General features: G+C 45.2%; 2 protein-coding genes across 2 annotated transcripts; both read left to right on the forward strand.

Annotated features, from left to right (window-relative positions):
- The first annotated feature begins 600 nt into the window (after positions 1-600).
- Positions 601-8,788, forward strand: LOC123413108 (probable sucrose-phosphate synthase 3). The gene is made up of 13 exons (XM_045106054.1): positions 601-1,109; positions 1,230-1,319; positions 3,587-3,786; positions 4,252-4,315; positions 4,498-5,196; positions 5,403-5,510; positions 5,659-5,790; positions 6,014-6,190; positions 6,495-6,548; positions 6,637-6,699; positions 6,799-7,503; positions 7,647-7,774; positions 8,391-8,788. Exons 1-13 carry the CDS (start codon positions 900-902, stop codon positions 8,665-8,667), a joined length of 2,907 nt encoding a protein of 968 aa, XP_044961989.1. The 5' UTR covers positions 601-899; the 3' UTR covers positions 8,668-8,788.
- A 10,756-nt stretch (positions 8,789-19,544) lies between these two features.
- LOC123411789 (heptahelical transmembrane protein ADIPOR1-like) lies at positions 19,545-22,597 on the forward strand. Its single transcript, XM_045104752.1, has 3 exons — positions 19,545-20,220; positions 20,317-20,371; positions 21,549-22,597. Exons 1-3 carry the CDS (start codon positions 19,841-19,843, stop codon positions 22,221-22,223), a joined length of 1,110 nt encoding a protein of 369 aa, XP_044960687.1. The 5' UTR covers positions 19,545-19,840; the 3' UTR covers positions 22,224-22,597.
- Positions 22,598-22,846: the final 249 nt, after the last annotated feature.

Genomic DNA, 22,846 nt, shown 5'->3' on the forward strand with positions numbered 1-22,846 from the left:
AGTTGGAGGTAAAATAATCATGGCAAAAAAAAACAACAGTTGTATATTATGACACCATCAACTATCAACTATAGTACATATAAAATGGCCTCTCTCTTTCTCTCTGCCTTTCCCTGCAAGGCATGGAACATCTCTCGTCACAAACCTCCTTCGATGACGGCCGCTACGTCGTGAGAAAGAGGACTCGAGGAAGCCTAGCTGATGCGCGCTTCGGATATGAAAATTCCTCTTAAATTTTTTATTTCCGCAAAATAATGCCGGGTTAACGAAAAAGCCAGACTGAAGCGGCCAGCAAGGAAAATGACACCACCATTTGCGAGGAATCCATCCATAATGTATCAGACATCGACATCGAAGAGGTGCCTTTCCTTCGCGTCGACGGAAAACCTACGGCCAGGAACCGAACGATTCCACTTGTGACGGAATCACAAGGACACCTCCGCAATAATACCGCGACGGCGACGTCCCCTGGTCGGTTAAGAACACGAAAGGAGCACGGTTTTTTTTCTTCTTTTCCTTGAAGAAGAAAAATCAATCAAAAAATTAAATAAGTGAGAGTAACGCCGTTTAAATCCTCCAACGCGCAGGGGGGCGGGGGCAGGCAGCCCACGGGTTCGGGCGGCCAGATCGGCGCCGTCGGATCGGCGACGGACGGCCCGGATCGGCCGGGACCCCCCCTACCTTTCCCGTGTGCAGGTGCGGGGGTGGAGTAGGAGTAAATTGGGTTCGGCGTCGCCACCTCCTCTTCCTCGCCACCACTCCCTCCCCCCGCCCCCGCCCCCAACCCATTCGCCGCCTCCCGATTCCTCCTCCGCCGGCCGCCGGGCGAGCGAGCGCCCCCGACGACTGCCCCGGACCCTCGACGCCGGCGAGCGTGCGGGGGCGGGCGGGCGGGCGCGATGTACGGGAACGACAACTGGATCAACAGCTACCTGGACGCCATCCTCGACGCGGGGAAGGGCGCGGGCTCGGGGAGCGGCGGCGGCGGGGGCGGGGACCGGCCCTCGCTCCTCCTCCGCGAGCGCGGCCACTTCTCCCCGGCGCGCTACTTCGTCGAGGAGGTCATCACCGGCTACGACGAGACCGACCTCTACAAGACGTGGTCCCGCGTACGTCACCGATGCGCCCCGCGGCGCCCTAGTCCGGCGGGTTCCGTTTGTGGGTTCGCGGCCGTTTTTTTTTTCTGATCGATCCGCGCTCGATTGTGGGCGCTCGTGTGGTGGATGCAGGCGAACGCGATGCGGAGCCCGCAGGAGAGGAACACGCGGCTGGAGAACATGACCTGGAGGATCTGGAACCTCGCCAGGAAGAAGAAGGAGGTGCGCCTTTTTCGCTCTTGGTGCTTCGTTTCTCGCTTGGTGCCTTGCCTGGTAGCTCTGCTCTCTCCACCTTTCTGACGCCTGCCGGGGCGTTGGCAATAATAACAATTCACTGATTACTGCGTGCGATTGCAACGGTGAAAGCCGGGGATACAGTGAAGTGGAGGAGCCGTGGGTTAGGGATTAACACGTTTTTCCTCCCTCGTAACTCATAAGAATGATAGGCTAATTAAAGGCTGGACTGATGATCTTGATTGACACCAGGCTCTGTTCGACTTCGGCAGAATGCGTTGGTCCAACACGCATTGATCTGTTCCCCTTCTCGATGATCTCAACTAATCGGAAGCACCACTTCAATGTGGTAGCAATACTACAATGTTAGGTAGATTCTTGCCTCATCTGATTATGTCATAACACGCTTGTCGAATTGTCTGCGCTGTGGGGGAAAGTTTTATGTTCCCCTGCCGTCGTCACACTTGGTCTCTGGCTCTTCATCTCCTTCCATGGTTACTTTGTCAGTCTACAAATGCCGCTCGATAAAGTGGTGCCATCTGAAAGAAGCTAGTGTGGACATCATATATGCTGGGAGCACTACAAATAATCAGTATCTATTGGTTGCACTGACACTGGAGTTGAGCATGTTGCACTGCAGAAATGCAGTCTATTTTTGTCTCCAGTGGTAACAGATCAAATATATGACAAATGCAGCAAGAGGGATGGTCGAAGACTAGCATTACAGTATTATAGATTTAGTTGGATAGATCTAGCAACATGTGTGTTGCACCGCTGCTGGAATGACGAAAAACATAAATGGTGCTGAACTGCTGATGTTGGAAGAATTTGCTTTTCCTTTGGTAAAAAATGCAACAATCGTGTATCTAAATTGCTAATAGGATGTGGCCTAGGTGGTGTTCTGCAGTGCATCCAGTAAGGGACCCTATTCAAATAGGCAAGGATATGTAGAGAAGTACACTGAACATATGGGTTTGGGAGTATTCAGATCCATTTAGGTTGTTTCAGCTTTCCAGATACTGAAATATCAATAGCCTTGCATGCTCGTCAAAGAGAATTTCACCATAGGTCCTCAAAAGGATTTCTTTGCTTTGCACAGGAATCCCGCATTTTGCAATTTCTTTTCAAACCCCATTTTTGAATACATCCACATTAAATTCTAGTCCATTAACCGTTCACTCTAACTAATATAGCTGATGAAATGTTTGTCTTATGTGTGTGATAAAATATAAAATCAAAACCATACATACTTAAAGGCATTCACAGACTGGTAACAGTACCAAACTCACATATCTTGACTGAAACGTCAACATTCTAGAACCCTTCAGAGTTCAAAATACACCTCCCCTCTTCCTGATAAGGAAGCAGATTCTTGGAGCTCTGCATTGATGCCTGCAAATTAACATCCAGCCTTTCCTGAATTTCCTCTCAAGCTCTGTTGACTATTTCCAGTTGCCTCCTCTTGAGCTTGTCAGTGATCAACACATTCAAATGATAGTATTTTTATTAGAGGAACCGCTCAAATAAAATGAGGTGGACCAATCAATAAGGATATCTTATGCCGAGGCAAGGCAACTGCTGGGTATAACTGATTTATGGAAAAACTGATTCTGTGTAAACCCGTCATTAAAATATAAACGAAAAAGGTGACTGAGTTGTCCTCCTGTTGTCAGTCACTCTTTCGTACATTGTTAGTACACCGTTTTCACATTCTACCTGTCATTTGCAACAACCAGGAATCATTGGGGCAGGCTACATTTAAATTGTTCCAACATGTTCAGGAAATATAGTTGACCTATCCACAATCGAGGGCTTTATAGTTTTACTGATATTTGTGAATGTTGGGATGTATGATATATCCCATTTTAAATATCTTACTCCCTCCGTCCTAAAATAAGTGTCTTAAGCTTAGTACAACTTTATACTAGAGCTAGTGTAAAGTTGAGACAGTTATTTTGGGACGGAGGGAGTATTTGTTAGACTTTGATTTTTGTAACGAAAAATAGAATAGGCTTTCTCCTTGTTCGAAAGAAGCTTAGTCACACCATAAAAGTAAGTTTTTTCTTGCGCTGAGCATTCTATGTCGTTTTCTCCTAATCCTATCCACGTTGGTCATAAAAAAAAGAGGACTTTTCGCAGTTCAATTTTAGTGCCAGAATTTCACTCTTATTCATAATTACATTCTTACACACATTTGTGCTTCATAATTCCATATTTCACATCCCTTCTTGCTACGTAATTGTTCTGGTACTCAGGTTGAGGATGCCAAACGGTTAAAACGTCGCCTGGAGACAGAGAAGCCACGAACTGATGCTACTGCAGAAATGTCTGAAGATCTCTTTGAAGGAGAAAAAGGAGAGGATGCTGGTGATGCATCTGTTGCCTATGGTGACAGCTCAGCTGGGAACACACCTAGGATCGGTGCCGTTGACAAGCTATACATAGTATTGATCAGGTATGGAATAGTTCTTTAACTTCATATTGTATCTTGTAGGAAAATTGTGCAATTGTAAGGAAACTACATGTTAATAATCACCAGTTCATCTCCAAGAGATTAATTAATTCATTATGCACTGAACTATTATTCACATGAGGTGCAAATAACCTCACAGTTAGCGGGGAAGATGAAGATCTTTATTCTACTACCTGTATGCCATATACGGTCGTGTACAAAGGCTTCTGCCATGATGCCATTCTTTAGCAAATAGATGATGAATGACGATCAAAAAACACCACCATTCACGTATTTAGCCTACTTACTGGTAATCGAACCTTTTAGACTCAGAATCGGTGGTATCACCTCTTGCAGTCTTGCTTTTATTCCCTACTTTGTTATATATATGATGCAATTTGCAGGTGCTGTTTTTTTCTGTTAAAATGAAGCATCTGTTTAATTCCTTTGTGATGTATTATACTGCAGCCTTCATGGCCTGGTTCGTGGTGAGAACTTGGAGCTTGGCCGGGATTCAGACACTAGTGGGCAGGTATTGTTGCTGAATATACTTGTGTAATTAAGTACAAGTATTATCCAGCATGAATAACTCCAACTTTATCCTTTAGTTAATTGGGGGTAGCTATTACTTCTATTTGATCTTCTAAATATGCCAGCAACAGAACTGATCATATAATGATTTAATTTCACTTTCTACATTGTGTCGGTTAATAGGTCAAATATGTCGTGGAACTTGCTAAAGCATTGAGTTCCTGCCCTGGAGTATACCGGGTTGATCTCTTGACGAGGCAAATATTAGCACCTAATTATGATCGTGGATATGGTGAACCGTCAGAGACACTGGTACCAACAAGCTCCAAGAATCTTAAACAGGAAAGAGGAGAGAACAGTGGTGCATATATCACCCGAATACCATTTGGACCAAAAGATAAGTATCTAGCTAAAGAACATCTCTGGCCTTACGTGCAAGAATTTGTTGATGGTGCACTCAGTCATATAGTGCACATGTCAAAGATCATAGGTGAAGAAATCGGCTGTGGACATCCAATGTGGCCTGCTGTGATTCATGGTCATTATGCCAGTGCAGGAGTTGCTGCTGCTCTGATATCTGGAGCACTTAACGTTCACATGGTATTTACTGGGCATTTTCTTGGGAAAGACAAGTTGGAAGGGCTTCTCAAGCAAGGGAGACAGACAAGGGAAGAAATAAATATGACATACAAAATAATGCGCCGAATTGAGGCAGAAGAATTGTCTCTTGATGCATCTGAAATAGTAATTGCAAGTACTAGACAAGAGATAGAAGAGCAATGGAATTTGTATGATGGTTTTGAGGTTATGCTTGCAAGGAAGCTTCGTGCGAGAGTCAAGCGGGGTGCTAACTGCTATGGACGTTACATGCCTCGTATGGTTGTGAGTATACTGTACACATCCTAACTCTGATTCTTATTTCTGTAACCATAATAATTACTTGTAATTGTGGTGGAATTATTATTCGAGAAATTGTGGTGAATTACATTTTATAGTTGGGCAGTTTGCAACTTAGCATCAGCCGTCGTTGCTGTCCGTATTTGCTCTAGCAATTTCATATTCTTAGTTTTCTATTCCTTGCTGTGCAGATAATTCCTCCAGGTGTTGAATTTGGCCATATGATTCATGAATTTGATATGGATGGTGAGGAAGATAGCCCATCCCCAGCCTCCGAAGATCCACCTATTTGGTCTGAGGTGGCTAATTTCTCCTGAGATTTGTACATGCAATATTCACATACTAGTTACATACACGTTTCAGTTAACGCTTACTAATTCAGTTATTCGTTTATGCCTGTTTATCCTGCGTTTTATTTATGCACTGATAATTTGTATGCGATGGCAGATAATGCGGTTCTTCACAAATCCTAGGAAACCTTTGATTCTGGCTGTTGCTCGTCCATACCCTGAAAAGAATATTACAACACTTGTGAAAGCTTTTGGTGAATGCAGACCATTGAGGGAGCTTGCTAACCTAGTAAGATAAAAAACTTCATTATGATGTTCTGTATATATGGTATTTCAATATCGAAGTGTAATGAATTGAGTTCAATAGGTGTTAATTATGTGAAATGCTTTTAGCACTATTTTGTACACCCTCTGTTCCTAAATGTAAGATGTTTTGGCAGTTCAATTTGAACTGCCAAAACATCTTACATTTAGAAACAGAGGTAGTACTAACTTTTGATGTTGTGTTCCAGACACTGATTATGGGTAACCGTGAGGCTATTTCCAAAATGAGTAATATGAGTGCAGCTGTTTTGACATCAGTACTTACATTGATTGATGAATATGATTTGTATGGTCAAGTGGCATACCCAAAGCATCACAAACACTCAGAAGTTCTTGATATTTATCGTTTAGCAGCGAGAACAAAGGTATGTTGTTGCTGAGCATAGAAAACAGTTGGTCCCGTTCTTTCCCTTGTTTTAAATATCCAGCTTCTGAAGTGTTCATGTTTAATTCTCCATTTATTTTGATCTGTTTCTGGTAAGATAAAATCCTCACGAGTTAAGTAAATTAAATTATTCAAATGGCTGAAGGTCTTAATATCTGATCATGTGAAGTTAAATTCTTACAGCAATAACTTTTGATGTTAGGTATATTCATTACCAGTTCTACTGTAGTACTTATATCATGTACTATTTGTGCTGATGCTGATCGCCCATTGAACATATGCAGGGTGCTTTTGTAAATGTAGCTTACTTTGAACAATTCGGTGTCACCTTGATAGAGGTAATAATCGGTGAAGTTTAAATTCAGTTTTGTTGTTGCTACCATTTATGCATTCTAATTATCTCCAATCTGTTCTTTGTGAGAGCAGGCTGCCATGCATGGTTTACCTGTAATTGCAACAAAAAATGGAGCTCCTGTAGAAATTCACCAGGTTAGTGCATCACATTAACTTTATTTTACAAGGAAAATCGTATCAACTCATGGCTGGAATGAAGATTCACATGCTTATTTCTGGTGATCTTTGATGCAGGTGTTGGACAACGGTCTCCTTGTTGATCCCCACGATCAGCATGCAATTGCAGATGCACTCTATAAGCTTCTTTCTGACAAGCAACTCTGGTCAAGATGTAGAGAAAATGGGCTGAAAAATATACACCGGTTTTCTTGGCCTGAACATTGCAAGAATTACTTGTCGAGGATATTAACTCTTAGCCCAAGATACCCTGCTTTTCCGAGCAATGAAGACCAGATTAAGGCACCTATCAAGGGAAGGAAGTGTATCATTGTTATTGCCGTAGATTCTGCCAGTAAGAAAGATCTGGTCTGTATCATAAAAAATTCTATCGAGGCTACACATAAAGAAACGTTGTCAGGTTCAACAGGTTTTGTGTTGTCGACTTCCTTGACAATGTCAGAGATACATTCCCTATTAATATCTGCAGGCATGGCTCCTACAGATTTTGATGCTTTCATATGCAATAGTGGGAGTGATTTATTTTACCCTTTGCGGGCTGGTGATTCACCAAGCACTTCCCGTGTGACATTTGCATTAGACCGTAATTACCAGTCCCATATCGAGTACCGTTGGGGAGGAGAAGGTTTAAGAAAGTATCTAGTGAAGTGGGCTTCCTCGATAGTAGAAAGAAGGGGAAGAACTGAAAAACAAGTTATCTTTGAAGACGCAGAACACTCCTCAACATCTTGCCTTGCGTTTAGAGTGGTCAATCCAAATTATGTAAGTCTTTTATTTCAAACAAACACATTCTGCCAGTTGGTTGTCATTTTGCTTGCATAAGCATTACATGGTCTGTTCAAGTCCATTGTTTTATTGACAGCCCTTTATGCAAACTTTCTAATTATCATTGACATGTTTTGCAGTTACCTCCTTTGAAGGAGCTGCAGAAGTTGATGAGAATCCAGTCACTACGCTGTCATGCTCTTTATAACCACAGTGCTACCAGGCTATCTGTAATTCCAATTCATGCATCACGCTCCCAGGCTCTAAGGTTTTCTTCGATTTTCTTACTTCATGCAGTTACATATCCTGAACTTCTTATGTACAATATTTACACTATTATTGGGTCGGAAAAAGTTTTTAGAAACCGTGGCTCAAAATGCAGATCTGGCCTTAACATCGATTCGTTCTGTGTTGATAATCATCTATATATTCCGTAGACGATTACACATATCGGTCGAGGAAAAACTTTAGTCCTTTCCTTTGTTTAAGAAATTCCAGCAAGAGAAGTGTCACAAAGTTCTAAATGATGTGTAACTTCAAAATGGAGGAATTCCAGCTAGAGAAGTGTCACAAAGTCCTAAATGATGTGTAACTTCAAAATAGACGAGCTAGAGAAGTGTCACAAAGTCCTAAATGATGTGTAACTTCAAAATAGTGGAATTCCAGTGCTAGAGACTCCATGAATATAATATTCGAGTCAGATTTATCCTTGGCCTGTTTTTTTTTTTAAGAACAAGGAATGCACATTTTATGCTGTTTAGGCCCAAATATTTGCTACTGCCTAAAAGAAATCTCTGCAACAAGCTGTAGGGCTTGTCGAATTACTTTTTCTTTGCATTTAATTCCTATATACACCTAGTAAACAAAAATCTCTGTTCTTCTAGGTACCTGTCTGTTCGTTGGGGCATAGAGTTGCGAAACGTCGTGATTCTTGTCGGTGAAAGCGGCGATTCAGATTACGAAGAGCTGTTTGGAGGCCTTCACAAGACGATCGTCCTGAAGGGCGAGTTCAACACACCCGCAAACAGAATCCACACGGTCAGGCGGTACCCGCTGCAAGACGTCATCGCGCTCGATTGCTCGAACATCATCGGGGTCGAGGGCTGCAGCACCGACGACCTGACCCCTACTCTGAAGACGCTCGGCATACCGACGAAGTGACACATAGACATATATTTTTGCCTTTTTTTCTTTATACGATGAGAGGACCGAACAATATACGAATATAGCAAATATATACTATCGTTTCCATGCTGGATGGAAATACCGATTTTGCCTGCAAGCCGTGTTGTGGCCGTCACCTTGAGCTGTGAATAACGACATTACGATCATGTTGGCCCTGTCATGTGGAAATTCGGCGATGAAGAACGAATCCAGAGCAGGAGGGAAATCTGTTGAACGCTTCAAAAGTGTTGTTAAGAGAACATTTGAAGGAAGCATTGATCCAGCTCTGATTTTGTTTTTGACCAAGCTTGCAGATTCCATCTCTTTGTCCTTGTGCTCACCAGACCAAGGAAGGATAGTATGTGTATTTTGATGTTACTGAAAAGTGGGGCACACAGTCACTTGCCACTCTTCAGTTTTTTTTCCTACCTGTATACTCCTTTGTGGTTGAGATCTTCCATTCTGCATGTAAAACCTTTGTTGCATTGGTTTGTGATCTGCAGGAAAGAAGAGTCTTTAATCAGCTCGTCATTTGTGTGTCGTTGTCGCTTAGTGTTGCTCATCGATGTCGACTACCACTAGGTGAATCATTGTGTTGGACTGGTGAATCGTTGTGCTGTGGCCACTGTATGTAGTGTAACGCAAGGCGAGAACTCTGGCTTCCAAATCTCTGTTAATAAATCGTCAGCATGGCAATAAATCCCCGTTGCCCCGCATTGCTTGCGCTCAAAGCGAAGGATGCATGTGTAGATGACGCTGAACGGGCATCACCGCACCGTATCTGTATGCATGGCTTGCACCCAAAGCATGTGCAGCATGGTTTGGTGCAGTAGCTGCACCGGTCACACGCACACCATGTCGACCCTCTTTGCCTCTTTCCATCTGCAATTTTTCTAGTTGAAAAAAAAAACAAAAACAGAGCTTGCTCTGCCCGGGAAAACTTGGTCTTGGTCATGTGTTTTCCTTGTTTTTGGCTGAAATCCTTGGTCTTGGCCTTGGGCTGGTCATGTTGCTTGTTCATCTTTCGCTGTCTGAAGGATATGAATGCAGGTGAAAAGAGAGGTGCGTTCATATGGACGGGACGATGCCAACTCGTAACCGCCGGGCCCTGGGAATTTGCAGTTGGAGTGATTGGTGATCGGTTTGTGGTTGGCCATCTGCATCCGTATCCCTTGGACTGGATTGGATTGTGGGTGGCACGCCTGTTAGTTAACCAAGCCCCGCGCGTCTGCTGAAACCCCGCTCGTCAACGTCGTGCCCGAGAATTTATGCGTGCGGGTGCGTGTGAAAGGGCGCGGCCGTGTGCCCGTGTCGAGGCCTGCACACTGCACACGACACGTGTTGTGGCTTCAGTCCAGTGTCACCTGATGGGACCTAGCTTGCCATGGAAAACGGGGAGACGGCGTACGGTATCCTCTGCGTTCCTGGCGCAGAAAGAAAATGATTTTGGCTTGGAAGCAACCACATTGTCTGATTGTCCAAATCCAAGACTCCGTCCAAGCAACCATCTGGACATGGGGCAAAAGGAGTCGAGAATTGGAGGCTCTGTTCCGATCGAGTAGAAAAAAAAAACCCTGTTTCCACCGTATAATGTTTCGAAATTCGATGCTTCTTTCCGGTTTAGCTTGTCGGCCCAACTCTATCGCGTATCATCGGAACGGACACCATGTCCGTGGACAGTGATAGGAGCGAAGGTCGTCCGACCCTAGGCATCGAATGTCTGCCTCGGCTGGGCCTCCTTCACCTCACATGCATATCTGGATCAATAGCAACTTGAGCATACATTTAATTTTGCGTAAAGTTTAGTTCCTCCGTCACGGTTTGGAAGACACGGTTAAACTTGTGTGCGTTTTCAAAATAGACAAGATTTAAGACGCGAAAGCAATTACTCCTATTAATTAGTACTAGTATTACTCATACATGCGTCCTCCTAATTTGCTGCTCACGTATTAGTACTAGTATTTTCTCAGTTGATTAGGCGCATTAGCATCTACATCTACTACATCTCACAATCAATCGGTGACTACCTTGGTCCCAGAGATTTTCCAAGTATGCCTTCTAAACCGTGACAGAGGGAGTAGTTGTAAACATATGCAATCACAACTAGTCCTTCTAAAAGTTCCTCGCCATGCAACAGACCTCAATCTCCAGCTCCCAATCCCGCTGTCCGTGCGAAAGACCTTTTTTTCCTACCCTTATTTGTGCGAGGTGCCTTAACATGCCACACACGTAATCTTCACTGCATAGGGGTCCCGGATCCAACTAGGATGTCTCAACGAACAACATTTTAGAGTCCTTCGAAGCGGCCTTGGTTTCAAGCTCCTTCTCCGAGTTTGAGCTTCTTTTCTTGCATCTTCATGAAGGTGCTAAACCTCTTCGACTTCTTTTCCTCCTTGTCTCATTGCATAAAACATTTGCCTCCTTCGTCTCATTGTTGTTGGTGATCAAAGGTTGTTCAGAGTCCCGGACGAGATCTCGGACATGACGAAGAGCTTCGGAATGGTCTGGATGTGAAAATTGATACATGCAAAGTTGGTATTCGAGTTTCGGAAGGTTACCCGTTTTGTGACGGAAATTCTGTTTCGGGGGTCCATCGGGCGGGTCCACCTGTCCTGGAGGGCCCCATTGGCTATGAGAGGCGGCACACCAGCCCCTGGTGGGCTGGCCGTCCCTCCCACCTAAGGCCCATACGACCAAGGAGGTGCGCTGGTCTAGAGTGGGACGGCTCCCCAACTAGATTGGGGGCCAAGCCACCTCGTGTGGCGCCGCCCCACCCTTAGGAAACCCTAGGGCACCACCCTCCTCCCTCCTCCTATATATACTAGAGGAGAGGGAGGGCAGCCGCACCTGAAAACAGCCACGACGCTGCCCTCCTCTATCTCGTAGTTCCCCTCTCTCGTTCTGTCACGGCACTGCTGAACGAAGCCCTGCCGGGACAGACCCACCTCCACCGCCACCACGCCATCGTGCCGCCGGGGAACTCAAACTACTTATTCACTATCGCTCGCTGGATCTAGGAGGTGAAGGCGTCATCGAGCCATACGTGTGCTGAACACGGAGGTGTCATCCATTCGGCACTTGATCGAGACGTTCGTGATTGGATCGCGGGACGTATCATGATTGAATCATGAAGACGTTCGAATACATCAACCGCGTTTCTTAACGCTTCCGCTTAGCAATCTACAAGGGTATGTAGATGCACTCCCCCTTTCGTAGTTGTTAATCTCCATAGATTGATCTTGGTGATCGTAGGATTTTTTTTGGTTTTCCATGCATCGTTCTCCAACAGTGCTATCAGAGCTAGGTCTATGCGTTGATAACATGCATGAGTAGAACACAAAGTGTTTGTGGACGTTGATGTTCAGATTTCTTACTTCCTTAGTATTATTTTGATTCGACGGTTTTGTGGGATGAAGCAACCCAGACCAACCTTACCTGTCCATGTACAAGAGACCGATTCCATCGACTGACATGCAACTTGTTGCATAAAGATGGTTGGCGGGTGTCTGTCTTTCCCATTTTAGTTGAATCGAATTGGACAAAGACGGTCCTTGTAGAAGGTTAAATAGAAACTTGAATATCACCGTTGTGGCTTTTTGGAGGTAAGAACGGTTCTTGCTAGTCACCCGTAGCAGCTACGGAAAAGATGCGATAGCAAAGTAGATGACGTCTAACTTATTTTTGTAGGGTATGTTCTCATATGATATGGCCAAAGACATGATGAGATATATGTGATGTATGAGATGATCATGTTTTGTATAAATTATCACAACTTTCATGTCGATGAGTACGACAACCATCAGGAGCCATAGGGTTTTCTTTAATTAATTTATGCCTTTTTTTGCTTTACTTTATCACTATAAGTTAGCAATATTTGTAGAAGTATAGTTGGCGCAACAACCAAATGATGACACGATGATGGAGATCATGGTGTCGTGCCGGTCACGATGAAGATCATGCCGGTGCTTTGGAGATGGAGATCAAAAGCACAAGATGCTGATGGCCATATCATGTCACTTATATGATTTGCATGTGATGTTAATTCTTTTATGCATCTTATTTTGCTTAGGTTGAGGTAGCATTATAAGATGATCCCTCACTAAAATATCAAAATAAAATTGTGTTCTTCCCAAGTGTTCATCATTGCGAAGGTTCTTCGTTTCGAAGCACCATGTGATGATCGGTGTGATATACTCTACGTTCGCATACAACGGACGTAAGCCTATTTTGCACATCCAGAACACTTGGGTTAAACTTGACAATCCTAGCATGTACAAACATGGCCTTGGAACACATGAGATCGAAAGGTCGAACATGAGTCATATAGGGATGGTAAACGGACTCGGGGACGGCTCGGAGGTGACGGAACGACGATGGTGATCTCCAGCAGCATGGCGTCGTCGTGGTGGTTCGACGTTGTGGGAGGGAGCAAATGGAGGGAAGATTGGGGGAAGGGAGAAGACGCCAGTTAAATACCATGGACCTTTAGTCCCGGTTGGTGTTAAATACCATGGACCTTTAGTCCCGATTGATGCCACCAACCAGGACAAAAGGGTATTTAGTCCTGGTTAGAGCCACCAACCGGGACTAAAGCTAAATTTCAGTAGCCCAAAGGGAGCAAAAGCTTAGACCTTTAGTATCGGTTGGTGTCTAAAACCGGGTCTGAAGACGGACATTTAGTCCCGGTTTGAGACACCAACCGGGACTAAAGGGTGTCGCTCTCGCCGCAACCCCTTTAGTCCCGGTTGGTGACATCACCGGTACTAAAGGTCCCACGCCAACCGGGACTAAAGATGGCAGTACCGCCCGTCCGCTCCTAGCCATTCGAACGGGGACTAATGCGCATTAGTCCCGGTTCGTAAAGCGACCGGGACTATTGCTCAATTAGGGCTAGGACGAAAGCCCTGTTTTCTACTAGTGCGAGAAGTCACCCTCGCTAACCGTCCCTACAGCTTCGCCATGAGCTCCTGCTCTCAACCCCTCTCTCCCCTCGGTCGATTTATTCCCCGTTGGCCAGTGCGACCGAAGCTCGCCGCCGTCGTGTTTCATCGCATAAGATGCCATTTTATCATTTTTGTGTGATTTAATGCAAACATCATATGTGGTAGCTTTGAACATGAAAGATGAGAATTTTTATATCTTCTTGTTGTTAGAATTTAGTCCATGCCATGATAGATGCCATGATGAGTTGTTATATGACATATATTCGACCAAGCACGAAGAAAGATGTCACTTCTCTATATTCATGACGATGTTGTGTAACGGTTCCTTCATTGCTATTAATAGCTAACGTCGAGTTGAATGAAAAATATAAAATTAAAATGAAAACCTAAATGAAAAACAATTGAATGACAAACGCAAAAAGAAAAGGAAAACACAAAATAAAACCATGAAACCCTCCAAAACCCCTCCTCTAGAAAAAACCCAACGCTTCTTTTAGTCCCGGTTGATGTTACCAATCGGGACTGAAAGTCCTCATGTTTGAACGCTACATACCGGCCACGTGAAGCTCCTTTAGGCCAGGTTTCTGGCACGACCGGGACTAAAAAGGGGACCTTTAGTCCAGATTGATTAATCCCGGTTGCACAACTGGGACTAAAGACCCTTACGAATTGGGATTAAAGCCCTGTTTTATTAATAGTGCTTCTGAAAAGAACACAACCTATTTTCATGAATTTTATTCAATTTATTTAAATCCAGTTTAAAGCGTACACGGTTAGTGTTTGATGGCCGGTTCTCGCATTCGTGTCGGCCGAACCGGTTTCTTGTCCGCACACGGATATCTCTCCCTAATAATAAAGCACGCAGTGCTTCTTCCGTCCGTCGTCGTCGTTTTGCAAAAAACACCCTGGATTTTCCTGAAATCAACTCGCAGTCCGGATTTAAGTGAGAAACGAATCGTTTTTTTTTGTTTTTACAAGAAACCCCCTGTGCTTTCCCGAAATCAACCCGCAGTACATAATACAGTGAGAGAACGAATCGTTTTTTGGATTTTTTGTAGAAACCTCCTTCAGTTTTCATAAAATAAACCCGAAGTACATACTTGAGTAAAAAACCAATCATTTTCCGTATGTTTTCGGAAACACCCCTACAGTTTTTAATTAATTAATCTGTAGTTTAATTATAAATGCAAAGTACTTTCAAAATTTATATCTTTTAAACGATAACTCCAATTTTACATTATTATATATGAAATTTTATTAGAAAAATATGTAGAATCTGAATATAATGTTAGTTTATCTATTTAATTTTTTAAAATTCTGTTTATAATGTAATTTTAATCAATAATGATGCGCACAATCTAAATATAATGTTATTTTATTTATTTAATAATTTTTATATAATACTTATGCTGTAATTTTAATCAATAGCGTACAATCCATTTTTCATAACGAGGCCAATCTGTGTTGTTAATTAATCCGCGATCTAATTATAATTAACAAATACTTGAAAGAATTATATCTTTTAAACTGTAACTCTAATTTTAAATTATTACATATGAACTTTCATTCAAAAAATGTGTTGAATCGAAATCTAATGTATCTCACCTATTTAATTTTTAAAATTTCTATTTATAATGTAATTTGAATCTATAGTGATGCGTATAATCTAAATATGATGTTATTTTACTTATTTAACAATTTTTAAATTCTATTTATGCAGTAAGTTTAAAAAGATATCTCAAGTCATGATTATTAGGTTAAAACGTGTTGTATGGTTTGCTTCCGTTGCAACGCAGGGCTTTTTTGCTAGTAGAAACAAATTTACGTGTCAGCATTGGAGTGAGTCGTTTTCCTTTCAATCGACGCCGTTCGTTCACAACGACACAAGACGGTCTCTGGATGGAGTGAGTCGTCTTCCTTTCATTCAATCAAACCAAATGAATCGACGACGGGACCGTGGCCCGGGGAGAGTTTTCAGTTAGCTGGCGGTTGTTGCGCCCCGCCACGCCCAGAGACTGCTAACAATAATCCGGGTCCGGGGAGCCCCGGAAGTTTGTTGAATGCACGCATGGTTGCCTGCACTGCACGCCACACACCCACACGCACGCACAGAGGGAGAAAACCCCGCAGGCATGCAGCAGCTTATCGCCGGGCAGTGAACACACACACACACAGAGCGGTGCATCTGCTGGCGAATTAAATTCTGGCAGGTAGCTAGGTTGGGAGTCGGGTGGCCAGAAATCGCCAACCACTCGGCTTAAACGGGTCAAACCTCAAACTCCAACGGGGAAGGGAAGGGGGAGGACCCGGACCAACCCGCCATGCCACCCTACCTTACTATACCTTGCCTCGCCTCGACCCGTTGCTATCTCTCCATGTGTCCATTGTTCATTTTTCTGGCGAATTAAAGCATCTTCAGTAGACGATGCCAACTTGAAGATGTAAAAATTTACATTTAAATTTTTTATATAATTTACATGTTTAAAAAAGAAGCAACTCCAACGGATGTTGTACATCGGAGATGTAAAAGAGTAACTTTAATAGGGGCGGACCCACGTTCATCGGAGTGGGGGCCTAGGACCCCACTCAAAATATGAAACTCTAATGATATTTTTTTGAATTTTTTGTCAAAACTATGTAAATTTGTACAAAGCATTGCCCCCACTCCTATAGTTTGCACCCACTTAAAATTGTTCCTAGGTCTACCCCTGCCAACGACCGAGAAACCGCTGGTTCGATAGGTTGCGGTGGTCGTGCGGCCACACTACTAGCTTTGGCGGCGGGCATCAGCTACCAGGGAACCTCTGAATTGGTCGCTCGATAATTGGCGAGAGGACTAAAATCAATGGGTCGTCGACGGCTAGGGCGACGCGTCTGGCAGGGCGATAGGCCGCAGGGTCACGACGGCGTCGGGGATGAAAGGACGGACGACGCCGACATTTTCAGGCACAAATCACCGACGATGGAGGCCGGCGATTGTTGGCAGCTAGGGCAACAATGCTAGCGGCAAGGATGGGCGGTGGTGTCGAGGCGGGGGTCGGGGATGAACGGACGGGAAACGAGCCGGCATTTCCGAGCAAAAATTGCCGGCGGCAGAGGTAGATGGGCGGAAGTGAAATGAACGCGCTTAGGCGGTAGGCGCGCGACCATCAGTTTTGCATTTTCTGTAGGTGAAGATGCAAATATACACTTCAAAATGTTGTATTTTACATCTTTGAAAGAAGGAGATTTTTTCTTCATCTACAACATTTGTTGGAGTAGGGTTTCCAAAATCTTAAAGATGTAAAAGTTAGTTATTTATTAAATATACATTATCTATTAAAGATGCTCTTACGACTCGATAATTGCTACTCCAACGTACGGAACAGAACAGGCTGCGAGCTAGAGCGGGGTGTGTGTGGAGGGGGGGGGGGGGGCGTGTACAGATGAATGTCAAATATATACAGTTTATAATACGGAGTGCACATTTAGTTGACGCGACACGAGGCTAGCTAACCGAATTTCGCACATGAAAGGGATGGGATTAAAATTCTGCCTTTCTTTTTCCCCATCACGGTGGCCATTAATGCCATTTCTGTACAGATGAACGGGGTGCACATGAGGCTCAACATCCACGCAGACCCACCCAACGGGGTTCAATTAGCGTTTAGATGTTTAAGCTCGATGGATGGATCCGATTAATTGGTATCTTCATGATATTAATATATATTTTTTCCAGTAAAAAATATGATGGATCCGGTACGAGTTAAGGTTCGGGTCCTAACGAGATACCGGCGCTTACATTCTTATGAATTGTTTCAGGCTTTTCAGCGATGGTCATACATTGAAAGACAGCGTTTCAGTTGACTGTGAGATGTCTATGATAACTTGACCTAAAACAATGAAATATTTTTGGCTGCCCCCATAAAAAGGTAACTTGACCCATTAACCAAAATCCAACATTACACACATTTCATAATAATAATAACAATAACAACAACAACAACGAGGTACACCAAAACTATCGTCCAAAAGAGCACAAGAGGACAACCTGTTCTTTAACATCTCATCGCTCGCCCCCCTTCATCGGGAAGGGGATGTTGATTGGATCGATGGTAATTTCTGAACACCGACACATTTTCCCAAACACCATAGGTGGAGAGACGAACCTAATTACCCTAAACTAATGACGACACACAAGGCAAGGTACCGGGGTTCCCCTCCCTCGTACCGTCACCTGGGCCAGTTGATGGAGGTGAACCCCTAGGCCAACCGATGTTTTGGTTAAAAAAAGTGCAACATTGACAATCACATTTTAAAAGTTTGACACTAACTCTTACTGATGGTACTAGGGGGTCGAAGAGAATGCCGAAAGTACCAAGAAGTGCAATAATTTTCAACGTTGCCAAACCTAGAGGGTAGGCCGTGTGGACCGTGCCCCACTCGTAGTTTTAAGACTTACTATCATATAATATTTTGGGCCACAAACCCACGGTCCTAGCAGCCGAGTAGCATAGCCCACCATCTATTCCTCCCACATATTTGTGTCACCTAAATCGCTCGACCACCACTCAATTAGACCCTCCCTTGCCATTGCCGTAAGAGCCCCCTTCCCCGTGCGTTCACTTTGTTGTCGCTCCCTAGTCGACACCGCTCCACTCAAGGGCTCAACCAACACACACCGTTGCATAGTCTTCCCCTATCCTCAACCGTCACTGCTCGAACCGAGGCTTGATTGACCTATTGATGAAGTGATGTGTTTTGGCTCCAGACTCATCTCCATCATGCTGAATATTTTTTTGAAACAAGTACTACAAAAATTCAGAGAAATCTATTTTTTTTCCTAGTAGAGAATTTGATGCGTGATGTCCATTTCAAATTTCAAATTACTTGGACATCCGAGTAGCTCTCTGCAAAAAAATAAATTTAAGGTCTTTTTGAAAGTATACTATTCATGTACTGTTTGGATCCTAATTTATGTTATTTACCGAGAGCTATTCAGATATTTAAAGGTAAATGCTTCTACCCGGCGCGCCGACCGAATCGTTCGGTTGATCGCGCGCGGGCCGCGCGCCTTGCTGGCAGCCATGCAACATTTTTTTATCCGATTTGCTGTAACCACGTTTAATTTTGCTTCAAACGTTTGTCATTTTGCTACATTTTGTCCATTTTAAAAAGCTGCATCCACAGTTGGTTGCAACTCGAGTTCGTTGGATTTTTGTTACAACCGGCGTTTGACTTTTGCTACAACTGTGTAAATTTTTGCTACAACCGGCATTATATTTTGCTGCAACCGTTCACTAAAAAAGTTACATACACGTTCACGTAGATATTTGATACAATTGGCGTTTGACTTTTGCTATCACGCATCATCAACTTCGTTTTTTTGCTACGATCACGTAGATATTTTTTTGCTACAATTATTTTTTTTGTTACAATCGTTGACGAAAATTGGTGCATCGCGTTGAAATTTGCTGCATCGAGGAAAAAAGCTCGACGGACGCGAGCGTTCGCGCCGGCGTGCCGTAGTACTGCCCATATCTAAATGGTTTGAAATTTGAAGCGCACCCATGCATCAAATTATCTACCTTGCAAAAAACATTTCATTCCTTGGTTCCCGAGTCTGCTGCCAGAGGGGCCCACGCGCAGGTGGCCAGTATTAAACCCAGGTTTCTTTTTCTCTCGTGTGTAAATCATAAACCCTACTCCTTCTCCTAATTGAATGCCGGCATTTTTCATTTCGTTTTCGTCCTCCCTTTTTCCCACCCAACGGTACCGATGTGGTTGCCCCTCCCCGTCCTGCTCCACCCGCATTTGTCCTCATCAACTTCATTCCTCATCAAGGCGGAGGCTTTCCGGAAATATTGTTGCGATGAAGGTATACCAACCCGAGAAAATGCGAGCAACATTTCAATCAACCAATATGCTCCACCACCATATAAAAGGAGCATGAAAACAGCTTATGCTTATGCTAGTCGCGTGCGTATATATCCTAGATTTCTTGCCTTGCCTTGCCTTGCCTTGCTTGCTCAGGACAAGGGGGAGCTGCCTGCGGCGCGTGTGAGCGGGCGTCCTTTTTAACCCCGGCAACAGCCTCCTCCCCTTTGTCACACACCCACACACACAGCCTCCTCCTTCCTTCTCTCTCTCACCGTGAGAGTTTCAGAGAGAGAGAGAGAGAAACAGGGTCGAGGCTGGTGGTGGGGGGAGGCGGTGTGAAGCAGTTATTAGGTGTGCGCGCGGTGGCCATGGACCAGGAGAGCAGCATGGGCGGCGGGCAGCTGCACGAGCAGGAGGCGGCGGCGTCGGCGGCCATGGCGAAGAAGAGGAGGGGCAAGCAGAGGAGGTCGTCGGAGGGGAGGAAGAGGCGGCAGCAGCAGCAGCAGGAGTACCGGCTGGTGAGCTACGAGGAGCTGCCGGAGTACATGAAGGAGAACGAGTTCATCCTCAACCACTACCGATCCGAGTGGCCGCTGCTCCACGCCTTCCTCAGCGTCTTCTCCTGGCACAACGAGACCATCAACATCTGGACGCACCTCCTCGGGTTCTTCCTCTTCCTCGGCCTCACCCTCTGGCACCTCGCCCAGTACTTCCCCCAGGTCGCCCACCTCATCGGCCACCTCTCATGGTAATCACCTTCAGAATCCCTACTGTATATACTATCTTCTTCACTCAAATTGACTAGCTAATTGGACTCATTTTGGGTATTACTTTCTTACTGCAGGCCGATCTCCAAGGTCGCAGAGAATGTCTCCAGCAACATCGGCGATGTCCTCTCCGTGAGTAGTACTAGCACCTACCTGCCTGCCTGCCGTTTCTCTTTCTTCAAATACCTTTCTGCTTTTCCGTGATAATCATTAATAATTTAGTAATAGCAAGAAAATGGTATTCGCTTTGTTCGCTATTATAAGATGTTCCAAGTTTTGACATGGAGTATAGTGAAGCCCGTGCTGTACACGTAAAAATGTCGTGTAGGTTATATGCAAGAGGAATTTCGCATTGGAAAACTAGTGCTGCATGCTATGTCCTACACCCATAAGTGTCCTCAACTAATACGAGATGAAGGATGAAATGATCTGTCAGAGGTGAAATCCTGCTGTCTGCCAGTGGCAGGCAGATCCACATGTCTTGGAGATTCAATTCAATTGCTCACCTTTTCAGTAGCTAGCTGTGGTACTAGTAGACTGGTAGTCGCTACTGCTGCTGCCTTGGCTGTCTGCTATCTACGGGTAGATTAGATGTTCGGACTTAACTTCGATGCTGCGTGGGGCACAGGCATGCGGTTCCTGTTGCCTTCACTCGACCAACCTTGCTAGATATAAACTGCAACTTTTACAGTGCCATGACAAAAATATACACATGTTCCTTTCAAGATTCAACCACGACAACCTTCATCTCGTCGTCGTTTTATGGCCTCTGCATCGATCGAGATCGATGCACACACGTAATCGGAAGATTAAGCGGCTGGGAAGCACCATATGTGCTTGCTTTCTGTTGATTGATGTGATCAAGCCAATCGTCCTATAGTAATAGTACCCCGGCGGGCGCCGCCTGCGTGATCCGGGAGTTTATCCCGTGTGAGACACTTTCCCTTTCTGTTGCGAGATGATGCGCCATCCGTTTTTCACATGCCATTCACAAGTCTCACGGCTGGTTCTGCCTCTGCTTGGACTGCCGGCTGGTGCACTCAACTTGCCGGGCAGCCGCACACGCATGCACGGTAAAAAAAACCCTCCGTTAACCACCTGCATCGTCACATGCATGGCACGCAATTCATGGCTGTGAATCATATGATCACACACAGCGGTGGTTGAGACTGTGGTGTCACCTTTGTCCGTTTGATGCCTCCGTTTCATCTTCTAATCATGCATGCATGGTGGTGGTGGTGAGTGAGGTTTGAGTTGGCTGACATGTTTGAGTTTGACGACGTACGGCCGGTGGATGTGATTGTTTCAGGGTGCGGCGTCGTTCATGCAGGCGAGCCCGGGGCTGGCGATGGCGGCGGCGGCGGGGGTGGGGCCGACGACGCGGTGGCCCTTCTTCGTGTTCCTGGCGGGGGCCATGTTCTGCCTGATGAGCAGCTGCGCCTGCCACCTGCTCTCCTGCCACTCGCACCGCCTCAACCTCTTCCTCATCCGCCTCGACTACACCGGCATCGCCGTCATGATCGTCGTCTCCTTCTTCCCGCCCATCTACTACATCTTCCAGTGCGAGCCGCGCTGGCAGGTCGCCTACCTCTCCGCCATCTCGCTCGCCGGCGCCGCCACCGTCTACGCGCTCATGTCCCCCCGCCTCAGCGACGCCAAGTACCGCGCCCACCGCGCCCTGCTCTTCGTCGGGATGGGCCTATCCGGCGTCGTGCCGGCCGTGCACGCCGCCGCCGTCAACTGGCACGAGCCGCGCCGGAACGTCACGCTGGCCTACGAGGGCGCCATGGCCGCCTCCTACCTCGTCGGCACCGCCTTCTACCTCACCCGCGTGCCCGAGCGGTGGAGGCCCGGGATGTTCGACCTCTGCGGGCAGAGCCACCAGATCTTCCACCTGCTTGTCATCGCCGGCGCGCTCGCGCACTACGGCGCCGCCATCGTGTTCCTCCGGGTCCGCGACGAGATGGGCTGCCCGGCCAACTGATACCGATGCGCATGCATGCCGTCGTTCACAGTACCATCAGATTCTTAGTAGTTAATGGAGACCCTCTGCATCCATCCGGGGATGGACACAACCCGATTATTGCCATCGAAATGGCATTTTACCGTGAATGCAGATGATACAACGGATCTGATCTGAGTCAGGAGGGGATTTAAGAAAGGAAGGCGTTTTGCTTGCGAGATTGGTTAATTTGTTTGTAGCAGTTAGTTATTTGTTGCAGTTTGCTGTGGTGAGTGGATTGATGATACATGGATGATATACATCAACTGTTAATTACAGCTCAGAACCTGTACATAGTGATGCTCATGGCTGTTTGTTTCATTGTATGAGATGTAAAAGAAGAAGAAATTTGTGCAGGGCAAGAGTTAGTCGTCCTGTCAAGTTTTTTATAATACAATATAGACGCAAGCGCTCATGTATATAAGTATACACTCATCTATAAAAATACACACACACATACTATCTCAAGGAGCACCTTCGATAAACCCAGCCGACATATCATCTTGAAATTTTACGAAATCACCATAGGGCCTCGTAACCGATGAAAACGTCTCCCCCCACTAAAAGTGCATCGTTAAAATTTCTAAAATAAATTCAGGATAAAT

The sequence above is a fragment of the Hordeum vulgare genome, chromosome 7H (genome assembly GCF_904849725.1).
Source record: "Hordeum vulgare subsp. vulgare chromosome 7H, MorexV3_pseudomolecules_assembly, whole genome shotgun sequence".
NCBI classification, from domain to species: Eukaryota; Viridiplantae; Streptophyta; class Magnoliopsida; order Poales; family Poaceae; genus Hordeum; species Hordeum vulgare.